At 56.8% G+C, this 27,137-nt stretch overlaps 4 protein-coding genes and 1 long non-coding RNA gene across 8 annotated transcripts; 4 read left to right on the top strand and 1 right to left on the bottom strand.

Moving 5' to 3' along the window:
• Positions 1 to 7,826, top strand: FAM3A (FAM3 metabolism regulating signaling molecule A). Of its 2 annotated transcripts, XM_010964059.3 has the most exons (10): positions 1 to 430; positions 533 to 602; positions 2,071 to 2,184; positions 2,787 to 2,810; positions 5,117 to 5,240; positions 5,375 to 5,433; positions 5,791 to 5,841; positions 6,056 to 6,140; positions 6,217 to 6,343; positions 7,171 to 7,826. In XM_010964059.3, exons 2-10 carry the CDS (start codon positions 590 to 592, stop codon positions 7,264 to 7,266), a joined length of 693 nt encoding a protein of 230 aa, XP_010962361.1. In that variant the 5' UTR covers positions 1 to 430; positions 533 to 589; the 3' UTR covers positions 7,267 to 7,826. The 2 variants fall into 2 exon arrangements, with proteins under 2 accessions (XP_010962361.1, XP_074215889.1); XM_074359788.1 differs by lacking the exons at positions 1 to 430; positions 533 to 602 and adding an exon at positions 635 to 1,388 and having other exon boundaries at positions 5,079 to 5,240.
• Positions 7,827 to 7,953: 127 nt separating this feature from the next.
• On the bottom strand, positions 7,954 to 11,497 carry LOC123619476 (uncharacterized). 2 transcript variants are annotated; one of them, XR_006728092.2, is made up of 3 exons: positions 11,372 to 11,497; positions 9,540 to 9,690; positions 7,954 to 8,089 (listed from the first exon to the last, which is right to left on the bottom strand). It is a non-coding gene; the product is annotated as an uncharacterized LOC123619476 (long non-coding RNA). The 2 variants fall into 2 exon arrangements; XR_006728093.2 differs by having other exon boundaries at positions 9,540 to 9,693; positions 11,372 to 11,487.
• A 97-nt stretch (positions 11,498 to 11,594) lies between these two features.
• SLC10A3 (solute carrier family 10 member 3) lies at positions 11,595 to 15,529 on the top strand. The gene is made up of 2 exons (XM_010964061.3): positions 11,595 to 12,022; positions 13,733 to 15,529. Exon 2 carries the CDS (start codon positions 13,868 to 13,870, stop codon positions 15,299 to 15,301), a length of 1,434 nt encoding a protein of 477 aa, XP_010962363.1. The 5' UTR covers positions 11,595 to 12,022; positions 13,733 to 13,867; the 3' UTR covers positions 15,302 to 15,529.
• Positions 15,530 to 16,108: 579 nt separating this feature from the next.
• On the top strand, positions 16,109 to 18,967 carry UBL4A (ubiquitin like 4A). Of its 2 annotated transcripts, XM_074359789.1 has the most exons (5): positions 16,109 to 16,268; positions 16,428 to 16,533; positions 16,748 to 16,962; positions 17,075 to 17,181; positions 18,803 to 18,967. In XM_074359789.1, the coding sequence occupies exons 1-5, from the start codon at positions 16,221 to 16,223 to the stop codon at positions 18,912 to 18,914; spliced, it is 588 nt and encodes a 195-aa protein (XP_074215890.1). In that variant the 5' UTR covers positions 16,109 to 16,220; the 3' UTR covers positions 18,915 to 18,967. The 2 variants fall into 2 exon arrangements, with proteins under 2 accessions (XP_074215890.1, XP_074215891.1); XM_074359790.1 differs by having other exon boundaries at positions 17,075 to 18,967.
• Positions 18,968 to 23,582: 4,615 nt separating this feature from the next.
• Positions 23,583 to 25,108, top strand: LAGE3 (L antigen family member 3). Its single transcript, XM_074359971.1, has 3 exons — positions 23,583 to 23,842; positions 24,158 to 24,286; positions 24,537 to 25,108. Exons 1-3 carry the CDS (start codon positions 23,628 to 23,630, stop codon positions 24,649 to 24,651), a joined length of 459 nt encoding a protein of 152 aa, XP_074216072.1. The 5' UTR covers positions 23,583 to 23,627; the 3' UTR covers positions 24,652 to 25,108.
• Positions 25,109 to 27,137: the final 2,029 nt, after the last annotated feature.

Genomic DNA, 27,137 nt, shown 5'->3' with positions numbered 1-27,137 from the left:
GACTCGGCCGCTCCCACTCGGTGGCCGGGCCGCTGTGCCCCAGCCGACGGATGGCGGGGGTGGCGCCTGCGGGCTGTGCTCCCGCTCCGGGCCGCCATTGCCGGGCCTCTCGGGCCGCGCTGCGCAGCTCCCTCGCTCCACCACGCCGAGCAAAGCGGGGCGGCAGGTTTGACAGGACGGCCCCCGAAGGAGCTCGCGTCTCCCCACGGTCAGGCAAGTCTCCGGCCGGCCCAGCCCTCGTCGCCGGTCCCCAGGCCGGAAGGGGCGACCTGGGCTCTGGGCCTCCCACCAGAGGGGCCCGCCTCCGGCAGAACCACTTCCACTTCCCAGCCCCAAAGGCTCCGGTGGGCACGATCCTGAGCCGACAGGTTCCCGAGGCCCCTCCTGTACCGGCAAAGCTTCTCTCCGCGTTCCCGAGGAGCCTGGCCAGGTAGTTGGACGAACAAGTCGGTGCACCAATCACGCCCGGCCGGCAGCGGGGGCCCAGCACAGGCTCATCACCCAAACCTGCTCTTCTGCTTTGTTACCCCAGAGTGCACGGTCCCCACACAGTGCACCTGCCGGCGGCCCCAATCCAGCAGAAGTGGACATGAGATTGGCAGGTGGGTGGCTTCCACAGTGAACGGGAGGGAGTTGGAAAGGAGACCCGGCCGGACGTCCAGGTGTCCGGAACTCTGTCTGGAAGGGCAGGGGTGGACCACTGGGTTTGGTTTTAGAAATGGAGGACTCCGCAGAAAGACTCATTCTGTGACCTTGAGCAGATCCTTTCACCTCTGAGGACTTAAGCTTCCCAAGGTGTGAGATGAGGATTACAATAGTCGATTTCTCCCAACTGGGATTACCGGCTGCCGTTTCCAAAATGAGTTGTGGTGGAGAGACTCCAGGGAGCATGGCAGCAGTGGTCTTGGAGACGGAGCTGACTAAAGTGGCCCTGGGGTTGGATATGAACCCAGTGCCAGCCATGCTGTCACCTGGACAACTAAGAGCTCAGGGCTGGGGCAGGCAAATAGAGTCACTGGTCTGTGGAGGTTAATTCAAGCCAGGCAACAGATAAGCAAAGGTGTAAAGACAGTGAAAGGAGGAGAGTGGAGACAGAGAGAACAGCCTGGGACAGAAGCCTGGGAAAGTCCAGCTTTCCAGGGGAGCGTGGAGGAGGGGCATCTAAGCAAGAAGCATCGAGGAGTGTCCAGATGGGGTTCGCGTGTGCCGTCCTGAACGCTAGCAGGACACTGGAGAAGGGTTTCAGCAAGAGGGCCCACGCAGCCGACCAAGAGGACAAGGAAGATGAGGGCCAACAGGGAACCCAGGACACTGACACCAAGAAGGTCACAGGCGGTCTTGGCCACAAGCTGTCCTGGGGGGTGTGACGGAGGCAAGGCCAGACTGGAGTAAGTTGGGGGAAGGTGGGTAAGTCTACTGCAAGAGGCAGCGTTGATGACTTGGGAGGGGCCGCCATGGAAGAGAAGGGGAGGAGAGACAGGTCAGTGGCTGGCTAGGTATGCGATTCAGAAGGAGGCCTTCCTTCTGCATTTTCACGGGACAGAAGATGCTGAAAACGGGAAAGTAGACAAGATGATCGCTATTATAAGAAACCTGCGCAGGGGGATGGGGGGAGGGCTCAGAGTTCCAGCTCACAGCAGGTGAAGGGAGGACTGACTGATCTTCAAAAGGAGTAGGAACCTCCTTCTCCATCATAACGGGAGGAAAAGAGGACAAGATGGGGGGGGGGGGACCCAAAATCCTGGCAGCCTCAGAGGCAGGAAGTTAGGGGGCTTCTTGAGCCCTCTTGAACAGTGAATGCTGGAAGGCCCCTCCACACCGGCCTTCACACCTGCCGTGGAGACCCAAGCTGAGAGCCTTGCAGGTGGAACGCAGTTTCCTCCTTCCACCTGCCAGGAGCTCCAGGCCCCCTCTCACACCTGGAAATGGCTACAGGTCCCCACCCTTGTGGTCTCCAGTCACTCCATCCCAAGGGGACGGGTTGAGCCATCAGGAGAGGCTGTAGGGTCATTTGGGAGCTCCCTGGCATCTGAGGCGGTCTGGCCCGTGTCTGTCTTGCCCTGCCTCCAGGCCCGCTCCGCATCGTGGCCCTGGTCATCGCTGTGGGCCTCACCTGGATCGTCGTCAGCATCCTCCTGGGTGGGCCTGGCAGTGGCTTTCCTCGCATCCAGCAACTCTTCGCCAGTGAGTGTGGGACTCCCCCCCTGCCCCGCTACCAGGCCCGCCAGGGCGGCCACCTGGGCCTGCAGGCTGAGGCTCAGGGTGGGGTTGGGGGGCCTGGGTTTTCCGCGCCATCCGGCAGGCCACCTCCAGCTGCCCTCAGCCTGTCTCCTGGCACCCAGCACAGCCTTCCCCCTGCCACCCAGTTGCTTTGGCTCCAAACACCAATCCCTACTAATTAGAATCCTTTGCTCAGGTGGAATCAGTGGGACCTGAGTGAGGCGCGGCGGGGCTTCTCCTGAACACTGGGCATGACACTCCCTGGTTGCCCCTGCGGGATTTGCACTGGGTTTTCATACGGGGAGGGGACTCTACGCCTTGTTACTGGTGATGCGTCATCTAAGTACTTTCTACAATTCCAATTTACCCTTTTCCCGGAGCAGAGAGCTTTGCATCTGAACATCATTTAGACTTGAGCAGGAACGAACGTGCCAAGGTCAGCCTGGCTTAGACCCTGGCCCCTGAGCCTGACCCTCCACCTTGACTTCATGGCATAGGGCCAGGCTGCCCTGCTGCGGGCCCTGGGGAGCCTCCACGCTAACAGACACAACTCTCTGTCCCCACAGGCCCAGAGAACTCGGTGACTGCAGGTAAGGTTCCTGTCACCTCCCCACTCTTCCCCTGTACCTGCCCCTCTTACTACTTTTGTGACACCCCTGCCTGTCCCCAGTCCTCCAGGGCTTCTATTCTCCATTCATCCCTCCTCAAATGTGCCATCACAGCCCACTGGAGCTGCATGCATGCTGTGAACCTAGAAAACAAGTTACCTGCTTCCAGAATGCACTAGTGGGATAGGCACAGGACAGACATTCCCATCCCAAAAGGGAGGAGATGGAAGGAGTTACAGGGGTCATCAGTGCCGAGCAAGTCCAAACCCAGCAGGGCAAATGTCATTAGGTTTCAAAGCATGAGAAGAATCCCTGGGCCTGCGGGGTGCAGGGGGAGGGGGCTCTGGAATGGAGGGGACGATCCTGCCCACCCCCCTGGGTCTGTGCCAACTCTGGCCTCTGTAGCCACTGATCTGCCTTTGGAATCATCCTTCCTCCTTCCATCCTTTCTCTGTCTCTTTCAGTCCAGGCTGGCAGTGTTTCTACTGGTATAAAATTCTCAAAAACCTTGTTGATCTCCTGTGCAGTTTATAAGGGTCTAAGCTGTAAGACACAAGGGTCCTCCAGATCTTTCCTAGATAACCTCATCTCTCTGCTCCCACTTCTGCTGACATGGCTGAGCGGATCCCCAGGTCACATGCCTCAGCCCTTTACAGACTGTCGTCCAACCTGGGTGTTCTCTCCAGAGCATGCTTTCTTGTTTCCTGAAATAAGAGAAGGCTGAGAATTTTCCAGATCTTCACGTTCTGGTTCCTTTATGCTTAACAATTCCTGTCTCAATTTCTCTCTCTTCCCTCACACGTCACTGTGAGCAGCAAGGAGAAACCAGACTATACCCTCAACATTTGGCTTGAAAATTTCCTCCGGTAAATATCCCAGTTCAGCATTTACAAGTCCCACCTTCACAAAACACAAGAACACAATTCGGCCAAGTTCTTTGCCACTTTATGACAAGGACTGCCTTTCCTCCAGTGTCAATAACATGGTCCTCATTTCTGTCTGAGAGCTCCCCAGAACTTCAGGATTCACATTTCTAGAGCCATTTCAGTCACGATGGTGTATGTGTTTTCCCAGATGATAAAAACTTTCTGTACTGCTCCTCTCTCTTCATAAGCCCTCACCAGAATCACCTCCGATGTCCATATTTCTACCGACAGTCTCTTCAGGGCCTTTTCTAATATGCACATGGAAATCTACAGCCCCTACCCATTACCCAGTTCCAAGGCCATGTCTACATTTTTAGGGATTTGTTACAGCAGCTCCCTGCTTCCCAATATCAAAATCTGTGTCAATGTCCTGGGGTGGCCATAACAAAATACCACAAACTGGGTGGCTTAAACAACAGAAATGTATTCTCTCACAGTTCCAGAAGCTCCAAGTCTGAAATCTAGGTATGGAAGGCCACACTCCCTCTGAAGTCTCCAGGGGAGGACCCTTCCTGCCTCTCCCAGCTTCTGGGAGGTGCTCCAGGCTGGTGGCCACATCTCTCCAGCCTCTGCCTCCATCTTCACATGGAGTTCTCCTCTGTGTCTGTCTCCTCCCCTATCTCTTTTGTGTGTGTGTGATTTAAAAAAATGTTGTATTTATTATTGTATTATTTAATTATTTTATTGGGGGGTGAGGTAATCAGGTTTACTTATTTTTAGAGGAGGTGCTGGGGATTGAACCCAGGACCTCATGCATGCTAAGCACGTGCTCTACCACTTGAGCTATAACCTCCCCCCTCCTTCTGTCTCTTATAAGGACACTGGCCATTAGATTTAGGGCCTACCCTATTCCAGGATGAGCTCATCTTAACAAATTATATCTTCAAGGACTCTTATTTCCAAATAGGGTCACTTTTGAGGTACTGGGAGTTAGGATTTCAGCACATTGTTTGTGGGGACACAATTCACCCCATCACAGAGACCATCCTCCCCGCCCTCCCACCTCTGCCTGAGGGGACCCCGTGCTCTCCAGGGCTCCTGCACTGCCCTCGCTGCCTGCGCTCTGCTTCTGGCAGGGCCATAGCCCTGGCCAGCCCTCCTGCCTCCTTACTCTTCTCCCACCAGTGGCAGCAAAGCCTCCCTGGGGTCCTTATCACCTTGCCCTTGGCCAGCCCCAGTGGGATGCAGCATGTCCATGGAAGTGTCCGGGCCTTGGCCTGAGCCATGTCCCTTCCACTGACCAGTGCCTGCCTGCTCTGTGCTCTCTCGTTCCTCCCTATGGGCTGGTCCTGACCTCCCCCTCTCAGATCTCGGGTTCCCCCAGGGCCAGACCCATGGGTCACCCCTGCTGTCCCCACCCAGAGCCGCGGGCCAGGAGGTACAAATGTGGCCTGCCTCAGCCGTGTCCCGAGGAGCACCTAGCCTTCCGCATGGTCAGCGGGGCTGCCAACGTCATTGGACCCAAGATCTGTCTGGAGGACAAGATGTGAGCTCCTTGGGGTAGATGGCAGGGCAGGGCGGGAGGGGAGCGGTTACCAGAAGCTGGGTCTGCAAGGCCCCAGGGCCGTTCCAGGGAAGGCAGAGCAGACACGCCACTTGAAGTTTCTGTCCCCCTACTAGGCTCATGAGCAGCGTCAAGGACAATGTGGGCCGTGGACTAAACATCGCCCTGGTGAACGGTGAGCTCCCCGTGATGTGAGGTCAGACTTTGGACAAGAAACCAAAGCCGGGCCGCGACCTGCCGCCCTCCTCCAGGGTTCCCAGGAGGCCTGGGAAGAGGTCTGTTCGAGTTGAAGGCTCCGCAGAAGTGACCCAGTGAACAAAAGCATGTGACCTGGAGGGTCACAGCTGTCTGAACAAGGGACATGGTGGACACGAATATGGGGGGGGGGCCTTTGAAAAGCTTCCAGATGGGCTGCACCCAGTGGCCCCTGCTGTGTCCTGAGCCTGGTCTGGGGGTGTCAGGGTGGTTGGGTGGAATCAGAGTCACTCTGGCAGCTCACCCAGCTGCACCCCATCTCTCCATCTCAACCCAGGGGTGAGTGGAGAGCTCATCGAGGCCCGGGCCTTCGACATGTGGGCAGGAGGTGAGTCTCCAGCCTTCTTGGGTTCAGAAAAGGTGGGAGGAGGGACCCTGGCTTCTTATACCACTTTGTCCTATGCTCACCTGGAGACCCTTGCTGGGATGTGTCCCTGGCCCGATCCCTACTTTGGTGTCCTCATCTGGAGAGCAGGGGCTGGTGGGGGAGGGGTGCTCAGTGGTGCCTGATGCATCATGTCCCATGGTACCTGTGCCCCCAGATGTCAACGATCTGCTGAAGTTTATTCGGCCACTGCATGAAGGCACTCTGGTATTTGTGGCTTCCTACGATGACCCAGCCACCAAGTAAGTGATTGCCAAGGACGGCCTCAGCCTGGCCCTTCTTCGGCGATGGCTCACATCTCTTCCTTCTGTGTGGCAGGATGAATGAAGAGACCAGGAAGCTTTTCAGCGATCTGGGCAGCAAGAATGTCAAGGATCTGGCCTTCCGGGACAGCTGGGTGTTTGTAGGGGCCAAGGGTGTGCAGAACAAGAGCCCCTTTGAGCAGGTACCTGAGGAAAGCCTGGCCCCTCTGCTTCCCGGCCCAGGGTGGTCTGCCCGCCCCTTCTGCCTGCATTCTCTGAGCCCCCCTTCTGTTCCTGCCTCAGCCTTCCCTGAATTCCACCAGCACCCCCAGGGGCAGCCCTGGCCCCCTCGCTGTCTGTACAGGAAGGGCAGTAACTTTCATCTTCCCTGTTCTGTGTGGATTTCACCATAAAGAATCTTTGAATGGCAAAGCTTTTGCACTGGCAAGACTCACAGCTAAGGAACCCTCCTCCTGTACATCTTCAAGATGCTCAGGCCCATCCCATCTCCCGACACCCAGGACCCCAGTTCACACTGCACAGCCACCTCCCTGGCTGCCCTCTTGCCAGCTGTTCCCCATGCACCATCCTCACCTTTGGGAGGTTCCCAGCCCAGTGAAAGGCATGGTGCCTCCAAGCCCTGCTCCCCACAGCAGGCCAAGGCAAACAGGCCAATCCAGTGGTTTCTGGAAGGCTCTGGCTGCAAAAAGAGCAGCTCAGTCCCCAGAGAAGAGACACCCCTCTGGCCTTGCTCTCCCTGTGGGCCGGACGAGGGCAGGGATACACACGCTCCCTCCCTACCATCTCGGTGCGTGCCAGGCCCATAAGTTCAAAGAAGTTGACCCCCCCCCCGCTGCCACTAGTGAAGCTATTGGCATTTTGAGATGAGAAAGTTGAGACACTGGGACAGACAGAGGGGGTCAACGCCCTGAGAGCGCTGATTGCCAGCAGCACAAGGGGACTGGAAGCTCTGTCTGTCTGCCGCGCCCAAGGGCTGAGACGGTGACTTCCTGCTCCCGCCAACCCACAGCACGTGAGGAACAGCAAGCACAACAATAAGTATGAAGGCTGGCCCGAGGCGCTGGAGATGGAGGGCTGCATCCCGAGGAGGACCACAGCCAGCTAGGCGGCCGAGCTCACAGATGGGACTAGGGAGGCTGCATGCTCCCAGCCTGGTCCCCGGGGCCAGCCAGGAACGTTCTCTTGCCCCAGCACATCGGGGCTCTGAGGCAGCGACCAGTGACCAGACCGTGAGCAGTGGTGTGGGCTGCACGGCCAGCCCTGTGGCAATTTGTCAGGAGACCCCAGGTACCTGTCTTCTTTTCCTGCAGTTGCTCCCCTGCTCATCCCCGACCCAGTTCCCAGGCACCTGCAGCCCCAAGTCTGGTGGCAGCTGCCCAGCCACTCGGGGCATCTTCCAGAACCTCTTCAGCCCAGAGTGGCTCACTGCTCTGTGACCTAAAGTGATTCGTTCTGGTGAGCCACACCTGGTGGCTGCTTGGGGAACCTGGCTGCCTCCAGCCTCACTCTCTGTGGGAAGGGGTGGCTGCCTTGGGGCCAGGCCAGCAGGGTGGTGAGTTGGCAAGCCTGATCACGGTCCCTGGCACAGCAGGTGGCAGCTCCTGTGGTTTGTCAGAGGGCCCACCTTCTAGATGACCTTTTAATAAATCAGTGGCCCCAACAGAATGAAGTGCATTCAGTGGGGAGTCAGGGGGGGTGTCCTTGGGGGAGGGAAACGTCCCAGAGGCTCAGCTGGCCTCCCCCCACCCCTATAGCAGGCAGCCTTTGTCTCCAGGGTTCCTGCTACTGACAGGCCCCACTGTGGCCGAGATGTGATTCAGGCGGTGAGTTGAGAGGCTCCCCAGCTGGTATCTGAGTCACCTTGCCCAGGGAAAGGCGGTTCTGCCCTTTGCAGGAAAGTTGCTGACTCCCTCGGACACAGCACCGGCCTGCAGGGACAGGGATGGGGTTTAAAACCAATCCAGGTGCCTTCTTCTGATTCCCAGCCTCCCTCCAGAGCTAGCGGATCTCCTCATAGCACTCCACTTCAGATGCCTTTGAAATCCGGTCTGCAAAAGGCCAAGTCACGTGGGCTCTTTCACATTTCTCGCATTTCCCCTCATTGGGTGTGAACCAGCAAGAAACTATATGGAGTTTTGCTGGAAAAGTACATGGGAGCACAGAAGTGGTCTGGGGTCAGAAACAGGAGTGAGAGGCCCATGGATGCCCAGGAGGACAAGGGACAGGAAGGGGAGACGTGTGGAGGGCCTACATCACTCACCAGGGACTGGTGATCACAGCAGCTGAAACCCAGCCTGGCTCTGTGGCAGGAGCTTCATGTGTGTTCATTTTTTAATAATAAACTTACTTTTTTAGAGTAGTTTTAGGCTCACATCAAAGTTAAGCAGAGAGTACACAGCTCCCACAGACCCAACCCTCACTGACACATCCTCACCCAAAGCCCAGGGTAGATATTAGGGTTCTCGTTTGGTGTTGTACAGTCTGTGGGTCTGACAAAGCAATGATGAGTACATTATAATGTCATACGTGTATTCATTTTTTTCTACCTTTCATTATCGAAAATTTTCAATGTCCCCCAAAGTAGAGAGAATAGTCTAATGAATCTCAATGTACCCATCAGGGCTGCCATAGAGATGGACACGTGTTTCATCTGCACGTGTTACCTGCACAGTCCTCACAGCAACCCCAGCAAACTGCCATCACCCTCGTTTACAGAAGAGAAATGGCCCCTGGTGCGCAGAGGGAAGTTTCCCTGGAGCTGGGAGATTAGAAGCCAGATAAGTAAGGCCCCACAAGGTTAGTAGCTTGCCCCAAATGAAACTGGCCTCAGCCCTTGGCTGCAGGCTGCAAGGTGCATGAGGTGCCTCTTTAAACAGCTGCTGTGACCACTGACCTGCCCCAGACATTCATCACCTGCGCCCTGGGCCTAGCAATACATCACATGCTGGCGGTTGTCAGAGCCACACAGATGGAAACAGCAGGCCAGCTGCGGCCCCCTCTTGGCCCAACACAGGCTAGGACTTGACACTGCTGTGCAGCACAGCCCGCCCAACCTTCCAAAGCAGAGGCACATCTTTCTGGGTCCTGCAGTCCTCCCCTGCCAGGGTTTCTCCATATTTCCTTCCTTTTCTTTCTTTTCTTCTTTTTTAAATTAATTTTTAAATTTATTTTTGCTTTTTTTAAAAATTAAGAAAAATTTTTGAATTTTCTATTTGCTTCCTTTTCAAGCACATCATTTTCCCCAGGTAGGGGAGCAATAGTAGACGTCCCAGTTCAGCAACTCCAGCAAAAAAGAGCCCCCAACTTCCCAGTAGTTCCAGCCCAAGTTCCAGGGATTAACTCACCTTGGTCCACATTGGATTATGCATTTATCCTTACCTCATTCTGTGTAGCTCTGATTGGCCACATCCAGGCCTGTGCCCGCCCCAGAGGCCAGCGTTGGGGTCATAAACATGCAAACCATGTGTCCCGAGAGTGGATGAGAGATGGTGGACAGTTCCTCCAAAGAAAACTAAGGTGCTGTGACCTGCTGCTGGGTATGAAAAAACACGTCATCGTGACATTTCCCGGTAAACACCAAAGGCATCCCATCCTTGTGCTCAGAGATGCCTTCCGTGCACGCTTATTTATCACAGAGTGTTCCTGGAGGCCCCTGCCTGGAGAGCAGGAGGTAGGCACACCTGTCAGCATCATCGCTGTGACCCTGTTAATAATATGGTGGCAGGTCTCCCATCTGAAGTGCATTTCTGTAGTTTGGGCTGTCACTATCATTTGTTTCGTCTGTTCTCTCAGTCCAGATGACATCTCTTTTGGAACTGGATATCCTTGACTGGTTCCTAGACAACCCTTCCGGCTTATGGGGGTAAATTATTAATCCCCTAAACTAACTACAAACATTCTCTTGCCTTTGTTTTAGCCATGCCTTTTCCCTGCAGAGGCCTCTAAATTCCCTCATGTCAGACACCCCACCAGCCCACTCAGGCTTCTCAGAGGGCTGAAGGGAATGAGATAATGGGGAGCAGTCTTCTAATTACATTTGCTCTCCTTGACCTCTCACACCAATTCCTGTTCAGCTGGAATATAAAAATGCAGGTTTCCTCAAGGGAGAAGACATCTTTTAGGTTTTCCATCCTCCGCTCTTGGGGCTGACCCATCTCCCTTCTCCCTCTGGCCAGTTTTACCCCGTCCTCGGACAGCACCACCCCCACTGCTCTTTTCCAATCTTCCGTCTTCAACGCAGCAGGTGCTAAGCTCCAACCTCATACCTGTGCCAGCCTGCTTCCATCAGGACCCCTCAACCCCATTAGAGAGGAACAGTATAAACTTTCCAGGACATCAAGTCCACACACACAAATGGCTTACACCTCACTGAGGATCAAGAACAGCCTACAGCTATGGCCTCTGAATGTTTTTGATAACTGACATAAACCCTCCTGAATGTGCACCCCCACCATATATGGCTGCTTACATACCATATGTGCCTAATAATATAAACTTTATAACACATACAATATTGCAATAAGTAAAATGTATTTAAATAAGTTTAAATTAATTACAATTTTTATTTGAATAATTAAATAAAACTAAAGATGCTATGGGTCTTTTGGAACATTCTCAATGATGTCTTGTGCCCCTCCTGGGGACAAGTACCTGTAACTTTGGGCACCACTGGCCTCCATCACAGCCCTTGACAAGAGGCTCTTCCAGAGCAGTGAGGAGCGACTGACCCGCTGCCTGACCAACTGCAGTTGCCCAGCAGCCTTTGGGAACATGCAAATGCCCCTCAATTCTACACTTGCTTACTGACTTCCCATGTCCATGTTCTACACCCTCACCACCTTTTCGCCCTTCCTTACGCCATCTGTTTGCATTCCTTTTTCGTGAAGCCTCCGGACCTTGCTAGTGGCCCCAAACAGTTTTGAAAGGCGGATAAGTCCACTAATATTACAGTGTGCAAATAGGCGCTCGGTCAATGCTTGAACGAAGTAAGCTGGAACCAGGCCAAGCACGGGCTCTGGAGTCCGACTCGGTCGGGCTCGGCCCTCGGGCCACAAGGCTGGGCGCTCTGAGCAGGAACGAGGCCGAAACACTGACCCTGGACTCCCACCACTAGCAGCAGTCCCCTGGCGTCCTAGCTCGCCTAACGGCTAAGCCTGTGTCCCGCTGCCCCCAGAGGTCGCAACGTGTCTGGGAATGACTGAGGTCCCTACCCGGAGCAGGCCCCCCTGGCGGCGACCACAGAAGACTCGAACCGGCGGCTCAGCAGCCACACGAGAACCTGCCAGATGCAAACCAACCCGAACCCGGAAAGCTTCCTGGCCCGCACGCGCACGCGCACAAGCTCGTCGCTCCCATATACGTCACATCCGGTTGGGACCGGCCCAAGCCGCAGGAGGTGAGCCAGCCGACGCTGGTGGGCGGAGCAGGTGCGAGGGGCGGGGCCTCGCCGGGTTGGGGCGGGGCCCTGGCGGGCCTTGCTTACAGGCGTCCGCCGGCCCGCCAGGCGCTGGCTGCAGCCCCGAGCTTCTGGGCCGCGGAGGCAGGTGAGGGCCTCGGGCCGGGAAAGGCAGCCGGAAGGAGGCTTCTAGCCCCGGCTGGGCTCGGCGCTGGCCTGCTCGGGCGGCCGGGACCCTGGGGAAGGGCCGCCGCCGCGCGTTCTTGAGGCCTGGCGTAGCCGCCAGGCTTAGGAGTAGCCTGAGGGACCCTGGGACCCCGCGACCCCGGGACCGTCGTGGCCGGTCGCCGACCTGCGGGTTTTGGGGCGGCAGCGCAAACCTGGCGGCGGCGCGCTCCTCGTTCTCCCTTCCCGATTCACGCCCGAGCTCTGATCGTGCCTGATCCGACAACTTCCGGACTCCCAGGTAAGGGAGGAGCCCCGGGTCAGCACTGCCAACTGACCTGACACCGCACACTCGGCCAGTGCGCAAAAAGAGGCCGGCCCGGTGTTCCCTCCCCTGCCTTGGGGTGCATCTGCTCAAACTTCCGGCACCTCAGGCAGAAATGGTGAGCATCTGGGCCAGACCCCTCACGCAGTGACTCAGTGACTCAAAGCCACCAGCAGTACTAGAAGGACAGGGTGGATGGCCCTTAGCCCCCTCTCCCTTCTGAACGGGTTCGCACCACCGCGGTGGTTTCAGTTCCGGGTGCCTTCGTCTTTTCCATGCGACTCCCCTCCACTTTAGTTATCTTACTCCCCCTGGTTTTCCTGCCTCCCTCTTCAGCGGTGGGACACAAGGCTGGATCATGGCATCCAGGATAAGTGACCCGAACTCCAAACCAGGAGAGGCCATGGCATCCCAAGGGGGTGGAAGGGGACTGTCCCAGGATGAGCCTTTTGCTTACCGGGCCCTCCACCACCTCCTTGCCTCTGCTTCCCAGTCTCAGATGAGGGGTGGGGTCAGGGCCAAACACTGATAGGATCTAGAGAAGCAGGAGCCTCTTCCAGGACTGGGACAATGCAAGGCATGAGTCAATCAGTAGTGACGAAAACCCACTGTGTCCCCACCCTGGCTGCCCCAGTTCCTGCAGGTGATGTGACAATAGGGTGCTGGCTGCCCGCATTGAGAAGTGGAAGGAGACAAACCTCCTCCTTTCCCCCTGAGGCACCCTGCCCCCCTAGAAACACTCATAGTCTCACTGGTAGTTCTAGGCTCTGGTAGGGGTGCATATGGGCATTGGGAAGGAGACCCTGGACTCTGAGCAGAGCCTCTCAGATGTGGCACAGCAGCTCTAGGAGCTCAAGTTCTGGGACTCCTCCTTCTGCCAGAGGGGTGGGAGCTCTGACAGAAGGGGGAGAGTCCCCCCAGGGAACATGTGGCCATACCTGATCCCTTCTTGCTGCCCCTTCTGACAACTTCCCAGGGGAGAGGGGATCTGGTCCCTCCCAGAACCCCCATCTCACCACTATCAGCAGGTAGGTTGAGCCAGATAGCCACGAACGACATTACCATTCACAACTCCATGTTAGTGGTGGACATCAACCCCTGGGGCCTGGCCACCCACTGCCCACACCACTTTACCAGCTGCTCTCTGCCTGGCAGATGACACTCAAATGCCCCAGCCTGCTCTCTGATGGCCTCTCAGACTTGACCCAAGCCAGTGTTTCCCATCAGCACGCTTTGCTCTCATCAGGCTTGTTTCCTTGTTATCCTGGGTCACCAAGGATTTCTTCCCGGTTGTGGTATTGCTGCAGCCCTGGGGTAGCTGCATCTCAGAGCTGGTGGGGAACAGGCTCGTGGTAACAGGATTGGGGGTGGCACTCCCAAATCCCTTGGTATCAGGACATCTCTGAATGGTCACCATGCTGGGCAACCCCAGGGAAACCAGCAGGTATCTATCCGCAGGCTGAACAAGAACTCCTATCTGTAGGTGGCCCCTCTGGGTGAGGGATGGTAAGCTAAGGCTGTGGTGATTGGGGAGGGGACAGCCAAATGGCACTCAAGAGCTAGCACTAGGCATTCCCTTTCCTTCCCCAGGCTGAGTCTCCTAGCACTGGGCTTCCAGATCCCCATGCTCCTGGGCTCACAGCTGCAGGCCCTCACCAGCCACCTCTCTGTGTCCCTTCTCCTCAGGAAGAGCTCTGCCATCAAGAGAGGCAGCACAGAGCCAGGCCCCACCCATGGACCCTCCTCAGGACCACTCAACAGCACCAGCAGGGCTGCTCTCCTAAGCTGCAGGGGGCCTGGGCTCACCGTCCTGGAGGAGCCATGGTATTTAGGAGGAGCAGGGCCAACTACCCATGGTGGCCTGGCCGGGGAAGGGGTGGTGGTTGCACAGGCCCCTTAGGTGTGCTCAGGGCCACCCTGCTGCTTGTCAGCTTGCTGTGGGAAGCCCGGGGAACAGCCAGTGCCAACCTCAGCACCGCTCTGGGCCACACTGTGCCCCTGCCCAGGGGCCGCTACTTGAGCATTGGGGATGGCTCTGTGATGGAGTTTGAGTTCCCGGAGGAGAGTGAGGGCATCATCGTAATTTCAAGCAAGTACCCAGGCCAGGGCCACGGGACCGGGCCTGGCCCCATGCTGAGGGTCACCTCCCTGGACACAGAGGTGCTGATCATCAAGAATGTGAGTGCCATAACCTGGGGCAGTGGGGGCAGCTTCGTGGTGAGCATCCACTCAGGGCTGCCCGGGCTAGCCCCACTCCACATCCAGCTTGTGGACCCCCGGGAGGCCCCGCCCACCCTGATTGAGGAGCGGAGAGATTTCTGCATCAAGGTCTCACCTGCGGAAGACACCCCCGCCACCCTGGGCACTGACCTGGTCCACTTCTCAGAGAACCCGATACTCTACTTGCTCCTGCCTCTTATCTTTGTCAATAAGTGTTCATTTGGGTGTAAAGTGGAGCTGGAGGTTCTGAAGGGGCTCCTGCAGAGCCCACAGCCCATGCTGCTAGGCCTCCTGGGCCAGTTTCTGGTCATGCCCTTCTATGCTTTTCTGATGGCCAAGGTCTTCATGCTGCCCAAGGCCCTGGCTCTGGGCCTCATCATCACTTGCTCGTCACCTGGCGGCGGGGGGAGCTACCTCTTCAGCCTCCTCCTCGGAGGGGATGTCACCCTGGCCATTTCCATGACTTTCATCTCAACGGTGGCCGCCACTGGTTTCCTGCCACTGTCTTCAGCCATCTACAGCCACCTGCTCAGCATCCACGAAACACTCCACGTGCCCATTTCCAAGATCCTGGGGACCTTGCTGTTCATCGCCATCCCCATAGCAGCAGGCGTGGTGATCAAGTCCAAGCTCCCCAAATTCTCCCAGCTGCTGCTACAGGTCATCAAGCCCTTCAGCTTCGTGCTGCTCCTGGGCGGCCTCTTCCTGGCCTACCGCATGGGGGTCTTCATCCTGGCGGGCATCAGGCTGCCCATTGTGCTGGTGGGCCTCACGGTGCCCCTGGTTGGCCTCCTGGTGGGCTACTGCCTAGCCACATGCCTGAAGCTGCCAGTGGCCCAGCGGCGGACAGTCAGCATTGAGGTAGGGGTGCAGAACAGCCTGCTGGCCTTGGCCATGCTGCAGCTATCCCTCCGCCGCCTTCAAGCCGACTACGCCTCCCAGGCCCCCTTCATTGTGGCACTGAGTGGCACCTCGGAGATGCTGGCCTTAGTTATTGGCCACTTCATCTACAGCAGTGTCTGCCCACTCCCCTGAGGCCCCCGGGTCAAGCTTTCGCCAGCCCCAGCCCCCAGCCTCTGCTCAGTCCCCACAGTTCTTGTGTACCAAAGGCCTTTAGTTCTCATGCACTATGCACTCAGAAAAATCCAGGCTTATTTTTTTTACCGGTTTTTTATTCTCCAGCTTTCAGTGCCAAAGAGGCCATGCTGAGTTAGGTAGGTGGGCACTGCCCAGAAAATATATTTCAATAAAAGAGAGAAGCAAGCTTGAGTCCCTTCCAGTCTTTGCCCTTTGAGGCAGGCGGGTGGGGAAGGAAGGGTGTGGCTGGGCAAGGGTGGGCCAGGGTGGAGGACTTGCTTGGGTGACACGGTGACCCCTGCACAGACTTCCTCTCGCAGCCCTCCTTTCCCCTCTCTAAGAGGTGGGCCTCTGCTCTAGAATGAGCGGTGTGCTGATAAGAGCAGAGGCCTGGCTCCCCTGCCCGCTCCCAAGCTGAGCTGCTTTTCTGCAGGTCGACCAGAAAGGAGGCGGTAGGAGGCCCGCGGGCAGTGGGACAAGCTTCGCAGGGCTGGGCCCTCTGTGGACTCCCTGGAGTCACAGAATCAGACAGGGAATCGGCGTCGGCGCTGACCTGCTCCGCCAGCACCCAGGCCCGCCCTCTTCGCGAGTCTCAGCTCCCAGCGTCTGGTTCCTCCGCCCCATCCGGGAGGGCTTCCCGGCACCGCCGCCGCGGGGAGCTGCAGCCGGGACGGACCCCTCGCGTCCGCGAGGCGCGCGGCGGAGGGCACTCCTCGGGGGCAGGGGGAAGGGGCGGGGCGGGGCGGTGGCGCCGGGCGCGCCCCTCTAGCGGCTTCCGGCGGCGGCGGGCGGTTCCGGCGCGCGCCCGGGGCGGCGGCGCGCGGCGGGGGGGCGGTTAGGGTGCGCGCCGGCCGGAGTGGACGCCGCCGTGGCCGCCATGCAGCTGACGGTGAAGGCGCTCCAGGGCCGCGAGTGCAGCCTGCAGGTAGCGTCGCCGGGCCCCCGCCGCAGGGCCGGCTCGCGTAGTCGGGCCCCGGGCGCCCGGCCGGGCCAAGGGCGGGGACGGGGCGGGCCGCGCCAGGGAGGCCGGGAGAGCTGCCCCCTGCCGGCTCAACCTCTGCCTCCCCCTCCTCGGCCTGGCCAGGTGTCGGAGGACGAGCTGGTGTCCACGCTGAAACATCTAGTGTCCGAGAAGCTGAACGTCCCCGTGCGCCAGCAGCGGCTGCTGTTCAAGGGCAAGGCCCTGGCAGGTAACCGGGGAGAGGAGACGCCCGGGGAGCCACGTAGAAAGTCAGGGACGGGGCGTCCAGGCCGAGCCTGGGCAGCAGTGTAGTGGATGGGGCTCTGGCCACTTGACCCTCGGGGAGCCGGCATCCTCAGCCAGATGCTGCAGCGCTCGGCCTGGGCTCCTGGAGGTCATTCCCACCGCTGTGGGCCACAACGCCGTCAATCTCCCTTGGGCAGATGGGAAAAGACTCTCCGATTACAGCATTGGGCCCAATTCCAAGCTCAACCTAGTGGTCAAACCTCTGGAGAAGGTGTTACTGGAAGAAAGCACCGCCCGGAGACTTGCCGAGGCCCCGCCCCCAACCCCGGCCGCCTGGCAGCTCATCTCCAAAGTCTTGGCCCACCACTTCAGTGCTGCAGATGCCAGCAGAGTCCTGGACCAACTACAGAGGGTGAGAAGGGTGGCCCGGGACTAACACTTCCGGCCCAGCTGCTCTTGGCCCCTGCCTCTCACCGTGGACCCCCTGCTCGCACCTCTAAATCCTTCTGGCCTTCTCTCCTCAGGATTATGAGAGGTCCCTGAGCCGCCTGACGCTGGATGACATCGAACGCTTGGCTGGCCGCTTTCTACACCCCGAAGTGACAGCAGCTATGGAGAAGGGGTTCTCCAAGTAGGATTCTCAGAGTGTGGGGAGGAGCCTGGCCAGGCCACAAGCTGCATGTAGCATTAAATGTGTTCTCATGTTGCAATTTGGCTCATAATAATAATAGCTGGTGGGTACCCTGGTACCCGGCCCCAGCTCTTGTTAGGTGCCAGGCACCGCTCAAATCACTTGACCTGGGTTTGCGCCCACACTTTGCACAAAAGGTGAGACAGCCGAGGCCCCTAGCGGTGAAGTGGGGGAGCCAGAATCTAAGTGCAGCCAGCTTTTAGAAGTGCCTCAGGGGAAGCAGGAGTAAGGGGCTGTTTGGAAGGGTTCTGAGGAATGGGCATGGCATTTCCCATTTAGCCCACTGAGAAGAAACCCTCCCTTGAGCAATACTTTTCCAGGCCTGAAAGGGGAAGCAACTGGCCCCTGCTGCCCCTCCTGTCACCTGACCTCTGGCAGGTCCAGCATGGGCAGGAGGCCAAGTGACAGCCAGCCGCGGGGTCCCCTCAGCTACTGCAACCAGTGTGCACCCGACGAAGGAAAAGCAGGTGGGGGAGTCTGAGACGTCACCCAGCTCTGTGGTGTGGCCTTAGGCAAGTCCCTGTGCTGTGTTGGTCCCCAGCCGTTGACTCTGCACAGTGAGGGCCACTCCTTAAACCTCAGTCAGTTTCCTTTATCCCTCCCCCCGGGGAAGGAGTCTGCAGCGATCCTCCCCCTTGTGTCCTATAAACACGCTAAGGCCAGAAGCTGAGCGATGGCCAAGCGTGGCCCAGAATTGGGGTGTCCTGGCCCTTAATGTCACAGCTTTTCTCTGGCCACTCCTGCTTATCTCCTCCTGGACACAGGCAGGTCTCGACCCTTAGGGGTGACATGTGACTGGCTCCAGGTTATTTCAGCAAGGCAGTGCTAGAGCTAGGCCTCCGCCAGGCACCCACACCCTGTGCTCCCCTACAGCTCGGAGATGGCCCTGCCTCCACTCATGTGTACAGGAACTTTCCCTGGCACGCCAGTCGCTGCCTGAGAGGGGACCAGGGGACCTCAGGGTGCCAGGGAAGGGGCAGGAACACGGGCTGGTGCCACTGGTCCTCCCACCCTGCCTGGCAGGTGGGCACTAGAGACCATCTAAGCACCTACTCCTTGGAAGAGGGCACCCAGGGTCAGTTGAGGCTTGAAGGAAGCCGCGCTCCTGCCTGGGGCTCATGGGGTGAACGCTGGGTCCCTGGACTGGGAAGATGGACCGAAGCCTGATGGGCAAAGGCTTTGAAGGGCAGATGGAAGCCCCTGGCCCCACCCGAGAGCTGGGAATGTCCAACTGCAGGGCCCCTTAGGAGCCTTTGGGCTCTGGCACCTCACTCAGTAGACCTTCCTGCATGCACTCTCATTCATTTCCAGTCAGGAAACTTACATTGAAATTTTCAGTCACGCTAAAGGTGAATGTGAGGCTTTGACTTTGACCTGAAAGGAACTGTATTAGCTGGGCTGCTTTTGGTTTCCAATCCTTGATTTAACCGTAATGGCAATTGGTTTAAACAAGAAAGGAAACATGTCAGTTTACAAAACTGAGAAGTCCAGGGGTGTTGGCAGCAGATAAACAATTTCACCAAATACCCAGTTTCTTCCTACCTCCCTCTGCACTCTGCAGCGTCTGCTTCATCCCAGGCCTCCGCCTCAGGATCAGAAGATGGTTGCCTGCAGCCTCCACCAAATCCCTCGATCCCAGCCAGCAAGGAGCACCTTCACGCCCCATAGTGTAGCTTCTTTCTCAGATGCACCCAGCAAATAAACGCTGTCCTTTCACTGGTCAGAACCGGCAGTGCCTCCATCATTTGGCTGGGGCTGGGATGGGCTGTGGGAGGGAGAGGGAGATTCTCAACAAAAGCCGGGTCCTCAGGGAGGGCTGACTGGCCCAGTGCAGGGGAGTGACATGGACAGATATGCCTTTTGGACAGACCCTAGAGATAGATGGTTGAGTCCCTCGTGCTGGTGCCTCCTGGCTTGGGAGTGACAAAGCCATCTGATGGTGGGGAGCCATCTGCTGAGCAGCTGGACACGGGGGTCAGGGACTCTGGACATGGAGTGGGCTCTTCAGAGTGTGTGGTAGGAACCTCACCGGCCAAACTGACTATGAGCTAGGCCCACGCTGATTCAGCAGCCTTCTGTGAGGTTCAGGAGTTACCTGTGGACGCGACGTCCCAGGAGCTGTAAGGACAGATAAGATGGCTTCATGAAAAGAGGGGAGAGGGCTGGGCCTTAAGCAACTTCACCAGCTGCAGACACTGTAGAGGCCAAGGAGCATCCCTAGCACAAGGCGACAGGGAGAGCTTGTGTCAGAAGCCAAGAAGCCCCTCCAGGAGGGCAGGGATTGTCTAGTGCTGCCCAGAAGCAAAATGAGGGCAGGACAGAGCCTCCCCTGGTGCTGGTGACAAGAAGGTCATTGGTAATGTGGGGCAAGAAGCTGCTGTGAGGTGGGGAGGGGGAGAGGCCATGGCAGTGACTGGGGACCCCTCCTGCCAGAAGCTTGTCTGCTAAGGCAGGGCAGGGATGGGCAGGCCAGGCCAGGGGACAGAAGACAGGAGAGGGGGAAATGCTGCAGGGTGAGAGATGGGAGGGCCTAGGTAGGAAGGGGCCCGGGAGGAAAGGAAACTGGGCACTCCTGTGAAGATGGAATGGGCACGGGATGACCCTGCCTTTGCCCTTGGATGCTGGGGGTGGCCCAGAGGCACCTGCAGGCCCGAGGTGCTGAGACCTTTCAACGGTGGCTGGAATGGTTCCCTCAGGCACTCCGCTTCTTGAGCCCATTGTCTGCCTCGGGGGTGGATGCCGACCCACCCATTACCTCCTGTCCCCTGGCCCCTGTCTGCCCCTTGTGGAGGGGCCTCGAGACAGTTCCCCAGGGATATGGTGTGGCTTGCAGTGCCCACTGTAATCATAGTGCCACTGGGAGACAGCGAGATGAGTGAAGGGCCCAGCTCTCACAAACGGTCTGGCACCTGGAACTAAGATGCTTCTGCTGTCACTTCCCAGGGGCAGAGGGGAAGGGGTGGACTCCACCGAGAGCAGGGTTTCCTTTGGGGTGGGGATCGTTGAGTTGGAATTGCCTAGGTGACAGATGAGCTGTGCCCACAATTTGCTGGCATCTTGCAGGTTTTTATGCAGCCTGGGTGAAACTGGGCCATACCAACTCCAGTAGGTCCCGCAGGACCGATGCTCAGCCAGGCTGGGCCCCACCAGGAGCAGATGCGACAGCTGTGGCGAGCCTCAAGTATCTGGGCCTCGAAAAGCCTGCAGGAGAGGCAATAACCCCCAGCCCCCTCCAGGGTGCAGCCTGAGTGGCCTCCCCCATCCACACAGCCCTCTTGGGGTGACCAAGTGCCTCTGGAGTTCCTCATCTCTTGTCCTCTTCTGCCCTCACTTGCCTGCTTTTTCTCCCACTTCATTGCTCACGCCTTCTCTGGTTCCTTTGCTTGTTCTTCCCCACCATGCCCCACCTCTTAGTGTTAGGGGCTCCAAGGCTTCCCTCAGACCCTTTCTGGCTTGACATCACTCCGTAGGGCAGCTTGTCCCGCTTCATTTCACTTCTGGGCTTCACTCCTAGAAACTCTCTCAGGAGTCTCAGGGCACATCTTGGTGATGTGACTCTGAGATAGCTCCCGGCTGCCGTGCAGACACCTCACTTCCATCCTTTTATCACACATGCATTGAGCATCTGGAACAGATGCTGGCAGCAACGGGACTGGAAGATACAGTGCCTTCCCTCTCAGCACTCACGTCCACACCAAGCAGCCCCTCAGCAACCACATTTCCCCTGGACAAATGGCAACAGCACGTGGCCAGGCTTTCAACGACAGGAAGTGGGAGGCCACCTTTGCCTTTCCCAACCTAGGATCCTCCATTTCTCCAAGGAGCTGTGGTTCCTTTCAGTGGAGAACGGTGTTGAGAACCAAGGTCTGGTACGGGGTGCATTCATTGCTACTGGGGTGTCGTTGTTTCTAGACTCTTGCACTGGACAAAACTCGCAAACATTTTCTGAGTTCATACTGCAACCCCCAATTCCAACCCAGCTTCACACTTCTTTGTCACCTCCCCTCATTCCACAGCCATGTTCCCCACAGCTCGATCTGTCGGTGTACTTGCTCCCTTCCTCTACCGGATAGAGTCGACCTTAAAGTGCACCCCGGACAGCTTCACAGTCATCTCAGCACTGTCACCGCCACCAACAGACACACTGAGAGTAAAGCCAATGCTGTCTGTCCCTGGAATATACCCCGTGAAGGGAGCACAGAGGGCTGAGTTTAAAAGGTACCAGACTTATTTTCTCTCTGTGGTTCTGTTATCGATTGGACATGCAGTTAGGCTCATTGGCTTTTGTTTTTATTCAGTGTAAGCACTTGATTTTTTTCACTCTTTCAAATATACTTTTGAACATATAAATCATTTACATGGTTCAAAGTCAAAACTGCACAAAAAGATGTATTACAGGAAGTCCCATACCCATGTCACTTTCATCAGTTTCCAGGTTCTCTGTCTGTCCTGTATCTTTTTCCCCCCCAATAAGTACGTGTGTCTGTGTGTGTCCTTTGCATTCTGATTTTTTTTACACATAACAACACATCCTGGAAATCAGTTCATTTTCACTAGAGATTTTCATGGTTTTCTACTGCTGCTTAGGACTACTGTACCATAATGAATTTCACCAGCTCCCTGCTGCTGTGGGGCATGTGCCCTGTACCCAACAGTTTTCTATTACGAATTATGTTATAGTGAGTAACTTTGCGCAAAGGTTGTTCCATATGTGTGAAGGAACCGCCTACCTGTGGGAGTGCTAGGCCCAAGGCAGTGGTTGAGTCTTGTACTTAATACTGTTTCAGCTGGCAGGCAACACACCACCTATTGCATAAACTGCACTGAAAAGGTACCATCAACAACGTAGACGTGAACAAAACAAAGTTTTAATTTCAGATTATTAGAAATGCAGCAAACTGAAATGGGCAAATGTGATGAAGTGTGCCTGGGGATAGTGTGCTAGATTGGTGACCCCGAAGGCCTCTCAGAAGCGACACTGGAGCCAAGATCCTAATGACAAGAAGGAGCCAGCCATGGGAAAGTCTGGGGACAGAGTCTTCCAAATAGAAGTAAGTGGAAAGGGCTGGGGGCGGGGCACCCTTGATCAGGAGCAGAGAGAAGGCCCCAGAGGCTGCACAGAATGAGGAAGCAGGCAGGTGGAGATAGAGGGTGGAGGAGCTGGGAGCCAGGTCACACCCGGCTTTTATAAGCCACAACAAGGAGTTTGGATCTGATTCCAAGGGCCAAGGGAAAGTGTCTTAGGATTTTAAGCAGGGACACGGTGTGACATGACTTATGCTAGACATTCAGAACGGATTCTGCTGTGTGGAGGACAGGCTGCAGAGGAGCAGGCATAGAGGAAAACTAGTCAGAACGCTGTCAAAGGGCTCGGGGAGGTACGGGGGCTGCCCCTGGGAACTAGCAATGGAGAGGGAGGGACGTGGGCTGATTGAGGGCCTACTTTGAGGGGAGATCCAACAGGATTTGATGATCCAGTTCAGCTTCAAGTCCTTCCTTGTGATTACAAAGGAGGACAATAGAAAAGTAACAGGCCTATCAGCATCGGAAATTTCACGTCACTTTAAAACCTTATTTTGGATGAAAAATGCCACGTAAGGTCGCTCTCAAAACCTTGCCGGGAGACAGAAGAAAGAAGTTAAAATCACCCACGATGGCGTCACACAGAGAGAACGAGTAATTTTACACCCTGGCATGTTGTCCTGGGATTCCTATACGCATCCACAGTCACTCACTGAATTGGGATCCCAGCGATTTTCGTTTTGCACTCTGACGTTCCACACAGGACATTAGCCCTGTTCCCCTGCCACTACTTTAGTTCAGGCCCTGTCATTTCTCTCCTTGCCTCTGTGCGGGGGTCCCCGCAGGCGGGCTCGACGTCCACGCAAGCCACTCAGTGTTCTTCCTAAAAAGCAAACCGGTCGGCCCGGCCGGTCGGCTCCTTTACCGCCTGCTTTGGTTTTTCCGCTCACACCTGCGACGGAGGCCGGGTGCAGAGCGGTAGCCCTCCGGGGCTATCCGACCCCACCCCCCTCCACAAGTCACTTCCACGTCCATGTGGAGTCACATGTCTCGGGGACGTTGGGAACGGACAGGGCGTGAACCGGGCCAGGCACCCGGTGGCCTCACACGTGGTCTGGCGGGGAAGGGGGTGGGGTCGGCAAGGGTGGAGGGGGCTGCGGAGGGACCGCTTGCGCAGGCGGGCGGGGCGGAGTCAGCGCGGGGGCGGGGCTTCACGGGGGAGCCGGGGTTTCTCGGCCGCGGGCGGGGCGGGGTCAGCGCTGGGGGCGGGGCTTCGGGAGGGAGCCCGGGGTTCTCGGCCGCTGGTGGGCGCGGCGAGCCGACCGGCGTCCGGAGGGCGGAGTCGGAGGCGGAGCGCGGCAGCCATGCAGGCGGCGGGCGCGGAGGCGAGCGCAGGCGGCGCGGCGGGCGGCGCTGGAGCCCGGGACCGTCAGGATGGCCTGGGCAGCCCCGGAGGCGCAGGGGTAGCAGCCGCTGCAGCCGGCGGAGCTCCGCGTGTAGCGCCAGCACAGCCCACTTCGGGGCCGGGCGGAAACCCCATGTCCACGGCCGGAAGGCCGAGAAGCCGACTGCACGAATTGCATCCTGCCCGAGGGGGCAGCGGAGAATGGGCTGGGGGCTGCCTGCTGTGGGAGGTGGGACAGAGGACCAGATGAGTCAGGGGCAGCCAGGGAGCGAAGGGGAGAAGGGGGACTCGGGCTGCGGGGTACGGGCCAGGCACGGCGGGGGGAGAAAAAATGAGAGCAGGGGGCACCGGGGTGGCTGGGGTGCATTAGAATGGGCCAGGAGTGGGATGGAAGCGGCCCCGAAGGGGCTGGGGCTAGTCAGGGGGGGCCGGAGACAGGGCCCAGCGCACAGAAGCTACGTGGATGGTGCCTTAACCGAATCTCGCCAGCGCCCTAGACGTGCCTTTCCCGTCCACCTTGGAGGCGGAGATCGCCCGTGGGTCCCTGGCCCCAGATGCCGAACCCCACCGAGGGGCGGTTCGGAAGGAGCTCACAGTCAGCGGCAGCCTCCTGGCGGTGTAAGTTCTAGAAGGGGCTGATGGGGAGGGGCGGCAGGTGGCCGGGTCTGCCCGGAGGGGCGCTCGATTGGCAACGTGGGGCCACTCAAGGGTTGGGCCTAGGGAGGTGACCCGGTGCGCTGCACCCAGCTCCACCTGAGGGGCACTCTAAGGGAGATGGCAAAGGGCGCAGGGTCATAGACGAGCAGGGCGGGGACGGTGGGACTTAGCACCTCCCTCCAACTGGGTTTTCTTTTTCCCTCCCTTTCAGCCGCTGGAGAGCTGAAGATTCCCGCCTCCTGCGAATTTCCATCGTCAACTTTCTGGACCAGCTAGCTCTGGTGATGCGGACCCTGCAGCGCTTTGGGCCCCCTGTTTCCCGCTAAGCCAGGGAGGGGGAAGGAGGTTAAGGTCAAACCTTGTGTCCCTTCCTAGACAGCGCATCCTTCCTAGGGGGGTGACCCCCACAGTAGTAGCCGCTTCACTGTGGGGCCTCCTCTTTTGCCTGTACTGGCGCTTGGGCGCTCAGGGTCCCCTTGGTTTGTTTGGTGCTTAAATGCTTATTAACTACAGAAAATAACACTGAGCTATGATGCTGTGTCTGAATTCGTTTTCAACTGTGGCACCTCCAAATGTTCCTGCCTTTGTCCTCTGGTTGGAGGGGAGGTTCTGGGATCCAGATTTTCAAATAGCACAACGTAATTGAAGACAGTTTAAGATGTGGAAGAAGAGAGGTCCTGTCACTCAGTATTAACTACTGTCACCATTCTGGAACATTTCCTTAGTTTTATAGTTGTATTTATGTACCAAATGTATAACAATAATATATATTTTGCAAGCTTAGCATTTTTCCTGATATTTTTCATCTAACGTGAACTTTTTATCCTAACAATTCTTCGAAAGCATTATTGAAGGGATACGTAAAAGATAACATTATTGAGCATTTAAATCACTGTCAATTTTTGACATATTATAAGTAAAGATTCAGTGGAATTCTTGTGTATAAATCTTTGCATGAATGATTCTTAAGATAGGTTAAAAGAGGTAGAATTGGTTAAATGTTTACAGTTCTCAATCTGAAGTGTGGAATTGCTCTCCAGAAAATGTACTGTCCCACCAGAATGCTGGTTGCCCACATCCTTGTCACCACTGCGTCTCCTCGGCAAAATTAAAAAAAAAAAATTGGGGGGTGGGGGGTGGGTAACTAGGTTGGTTTGTTTGTTTCATAATGGAGGTACTGGGGATTGAACCCAGTACCTCGAGTATGCTAAGCAGGCACTCTACCACTGAGCAAAACCCTCCCAACCTCGGCAAAATTTTTTAAAAACTTGGTTTGCTTGAGAAGAGGAAACAACCCGGAAACACCACAGTAGGAGCTTTGTGGCTCACTGGCCTGCTCTCAGGCCAGTGAAGGAAAAGTGCTGGGACCATGGTTTAAGCCTTTAGTTAGAAGGAGGTGGCTCCTGGGAAAAGATGTCATATCCTGCAGCCTTGCTAAACTCACTTATTCTAGTAGCTCTTTTGTAGCTGCCGTTGGGTGTTCCCCGTAGGTGATCATGTCTTCTCGGAATGAAGGCAGTGTTACCTCTTCCTTTCCAATCTGGAGGCCGTTCAGCGATGAATTTCTCTCCTAGTTAAGGGTTGGATTTTCCTGCTCTGTATCCCCTGGTAGTTTTTGATTCAGTGTCAGACACTGAGCCTTTGCCCTTGGAGTCTTTCAAGGTCTGCTGCCTGGGACCAGAGCGGCTTTCAGTGGAGGAGCCATCTTTTGTCCACCCTTCTGAGCCCTGGCCCGATGCCTGTTGAATGGCGAGGTTTGCCCTTCTGGCCGGCGGGGACAGCTGCAAGTCCCTGTCTTGCTTGAGCGCTGGGCAGTTACCTTTCATCCACTGGGGTGGCCCAGTCCCCGGCCTCAGTTTCCTCAGGAGCCTGTGCTGCTCGGTGGTCTGTGTGTCCTCCCGTGGGACCCTCTGCCCGGGTGCAGGGCTCCCTCCTCTCCAGTCCTCCGCCCACCAGGCTGGCCCCAGACCCAGGGAGCCGGCTGGACTCCGTCTGGAAGGTCTCTGGGACAGTGAGCTGGGGCCAGTGCACGGCTTCCCTCTTCCTTTCTCGTCTCCCAGAGAGCCCTGACTGTCCTTCCCCGCCCGACAGCCACCCTCTTCACAGCCTGTGTTTCATGTATTTTGCCTGGTTCTAGGGAGTTCTTTCAGGTTAAGTGGCAGGGCAGATCCGGTCCCTGTCACTCCACACAGGTGAACAGCCTGCCTTACAGAACCTGGAGCACCCTGACGTGGGCTGGAGGGAGGGAGGTGCTGTCGGTGGGGATGGTGGCGGTGGTCGTGATGTGACGACGGTGATGGAGAGTCTCACCTGACCGCGTGCAGCAGCTGTGGTGGCTTCAGTGAGGTTCTTTTTCTTTCTCCCTTTTTAAAAAATCGTTTTTTAAGACCTCGCTTCTTGATGGGGAGGTGAGAATTTAGCTCTTTCATGCCACTGCCCCGTTTCCCCTCCCCCTCCTCCCCAAATGGTTTTGTTCTCTTCATTTACTGGGGTTTCTTTTTCCCCTGAGGTTAAAAATGACCTTGTTTTCTTCATTGGCTTAGTTTCCATAACCACATAGTGGTTGTTTTAAGGCCATCTTCCTCGGCGAGTTCTCTCCCCTTCCTGTCTGGTTCTCTGTGGGCCGCCTGCCTGCACAGCTTTGTCCTGGGACGTCCCTTGGTCAGGGCTTGACTCCTGATCCTGAACCACACCGCTTTCGCTGTATTCTTTTACCTCTTTGTGTTTACTTGTTTGTGTTTGAAGTCAGGTTGAGCCGGGTCTGACTTCCATACTGTAAATTAGGAGTTTCAGCAAACACAGAGTTGTGTAT

This window comes from Camelus bactrianus, chromosome X (assembly GCF_048773025.1).
Source record: "Camelus bactrianus isolate YW-2024 breed Bactrian camel chromosome X, ASM4877302v1, whole genome shotgun sequence".
NCBI lineage: Eukaryota > Metazoa > Chordata > Mammalia > Artiodactyla > Camelidae > Camelus > Camelus bactrianus.
The sequence above is the reverse complement of the archived record's forward strand: the minus strand, read 5'-3'. Positions and strand labels throughout refer to the sequence as shown.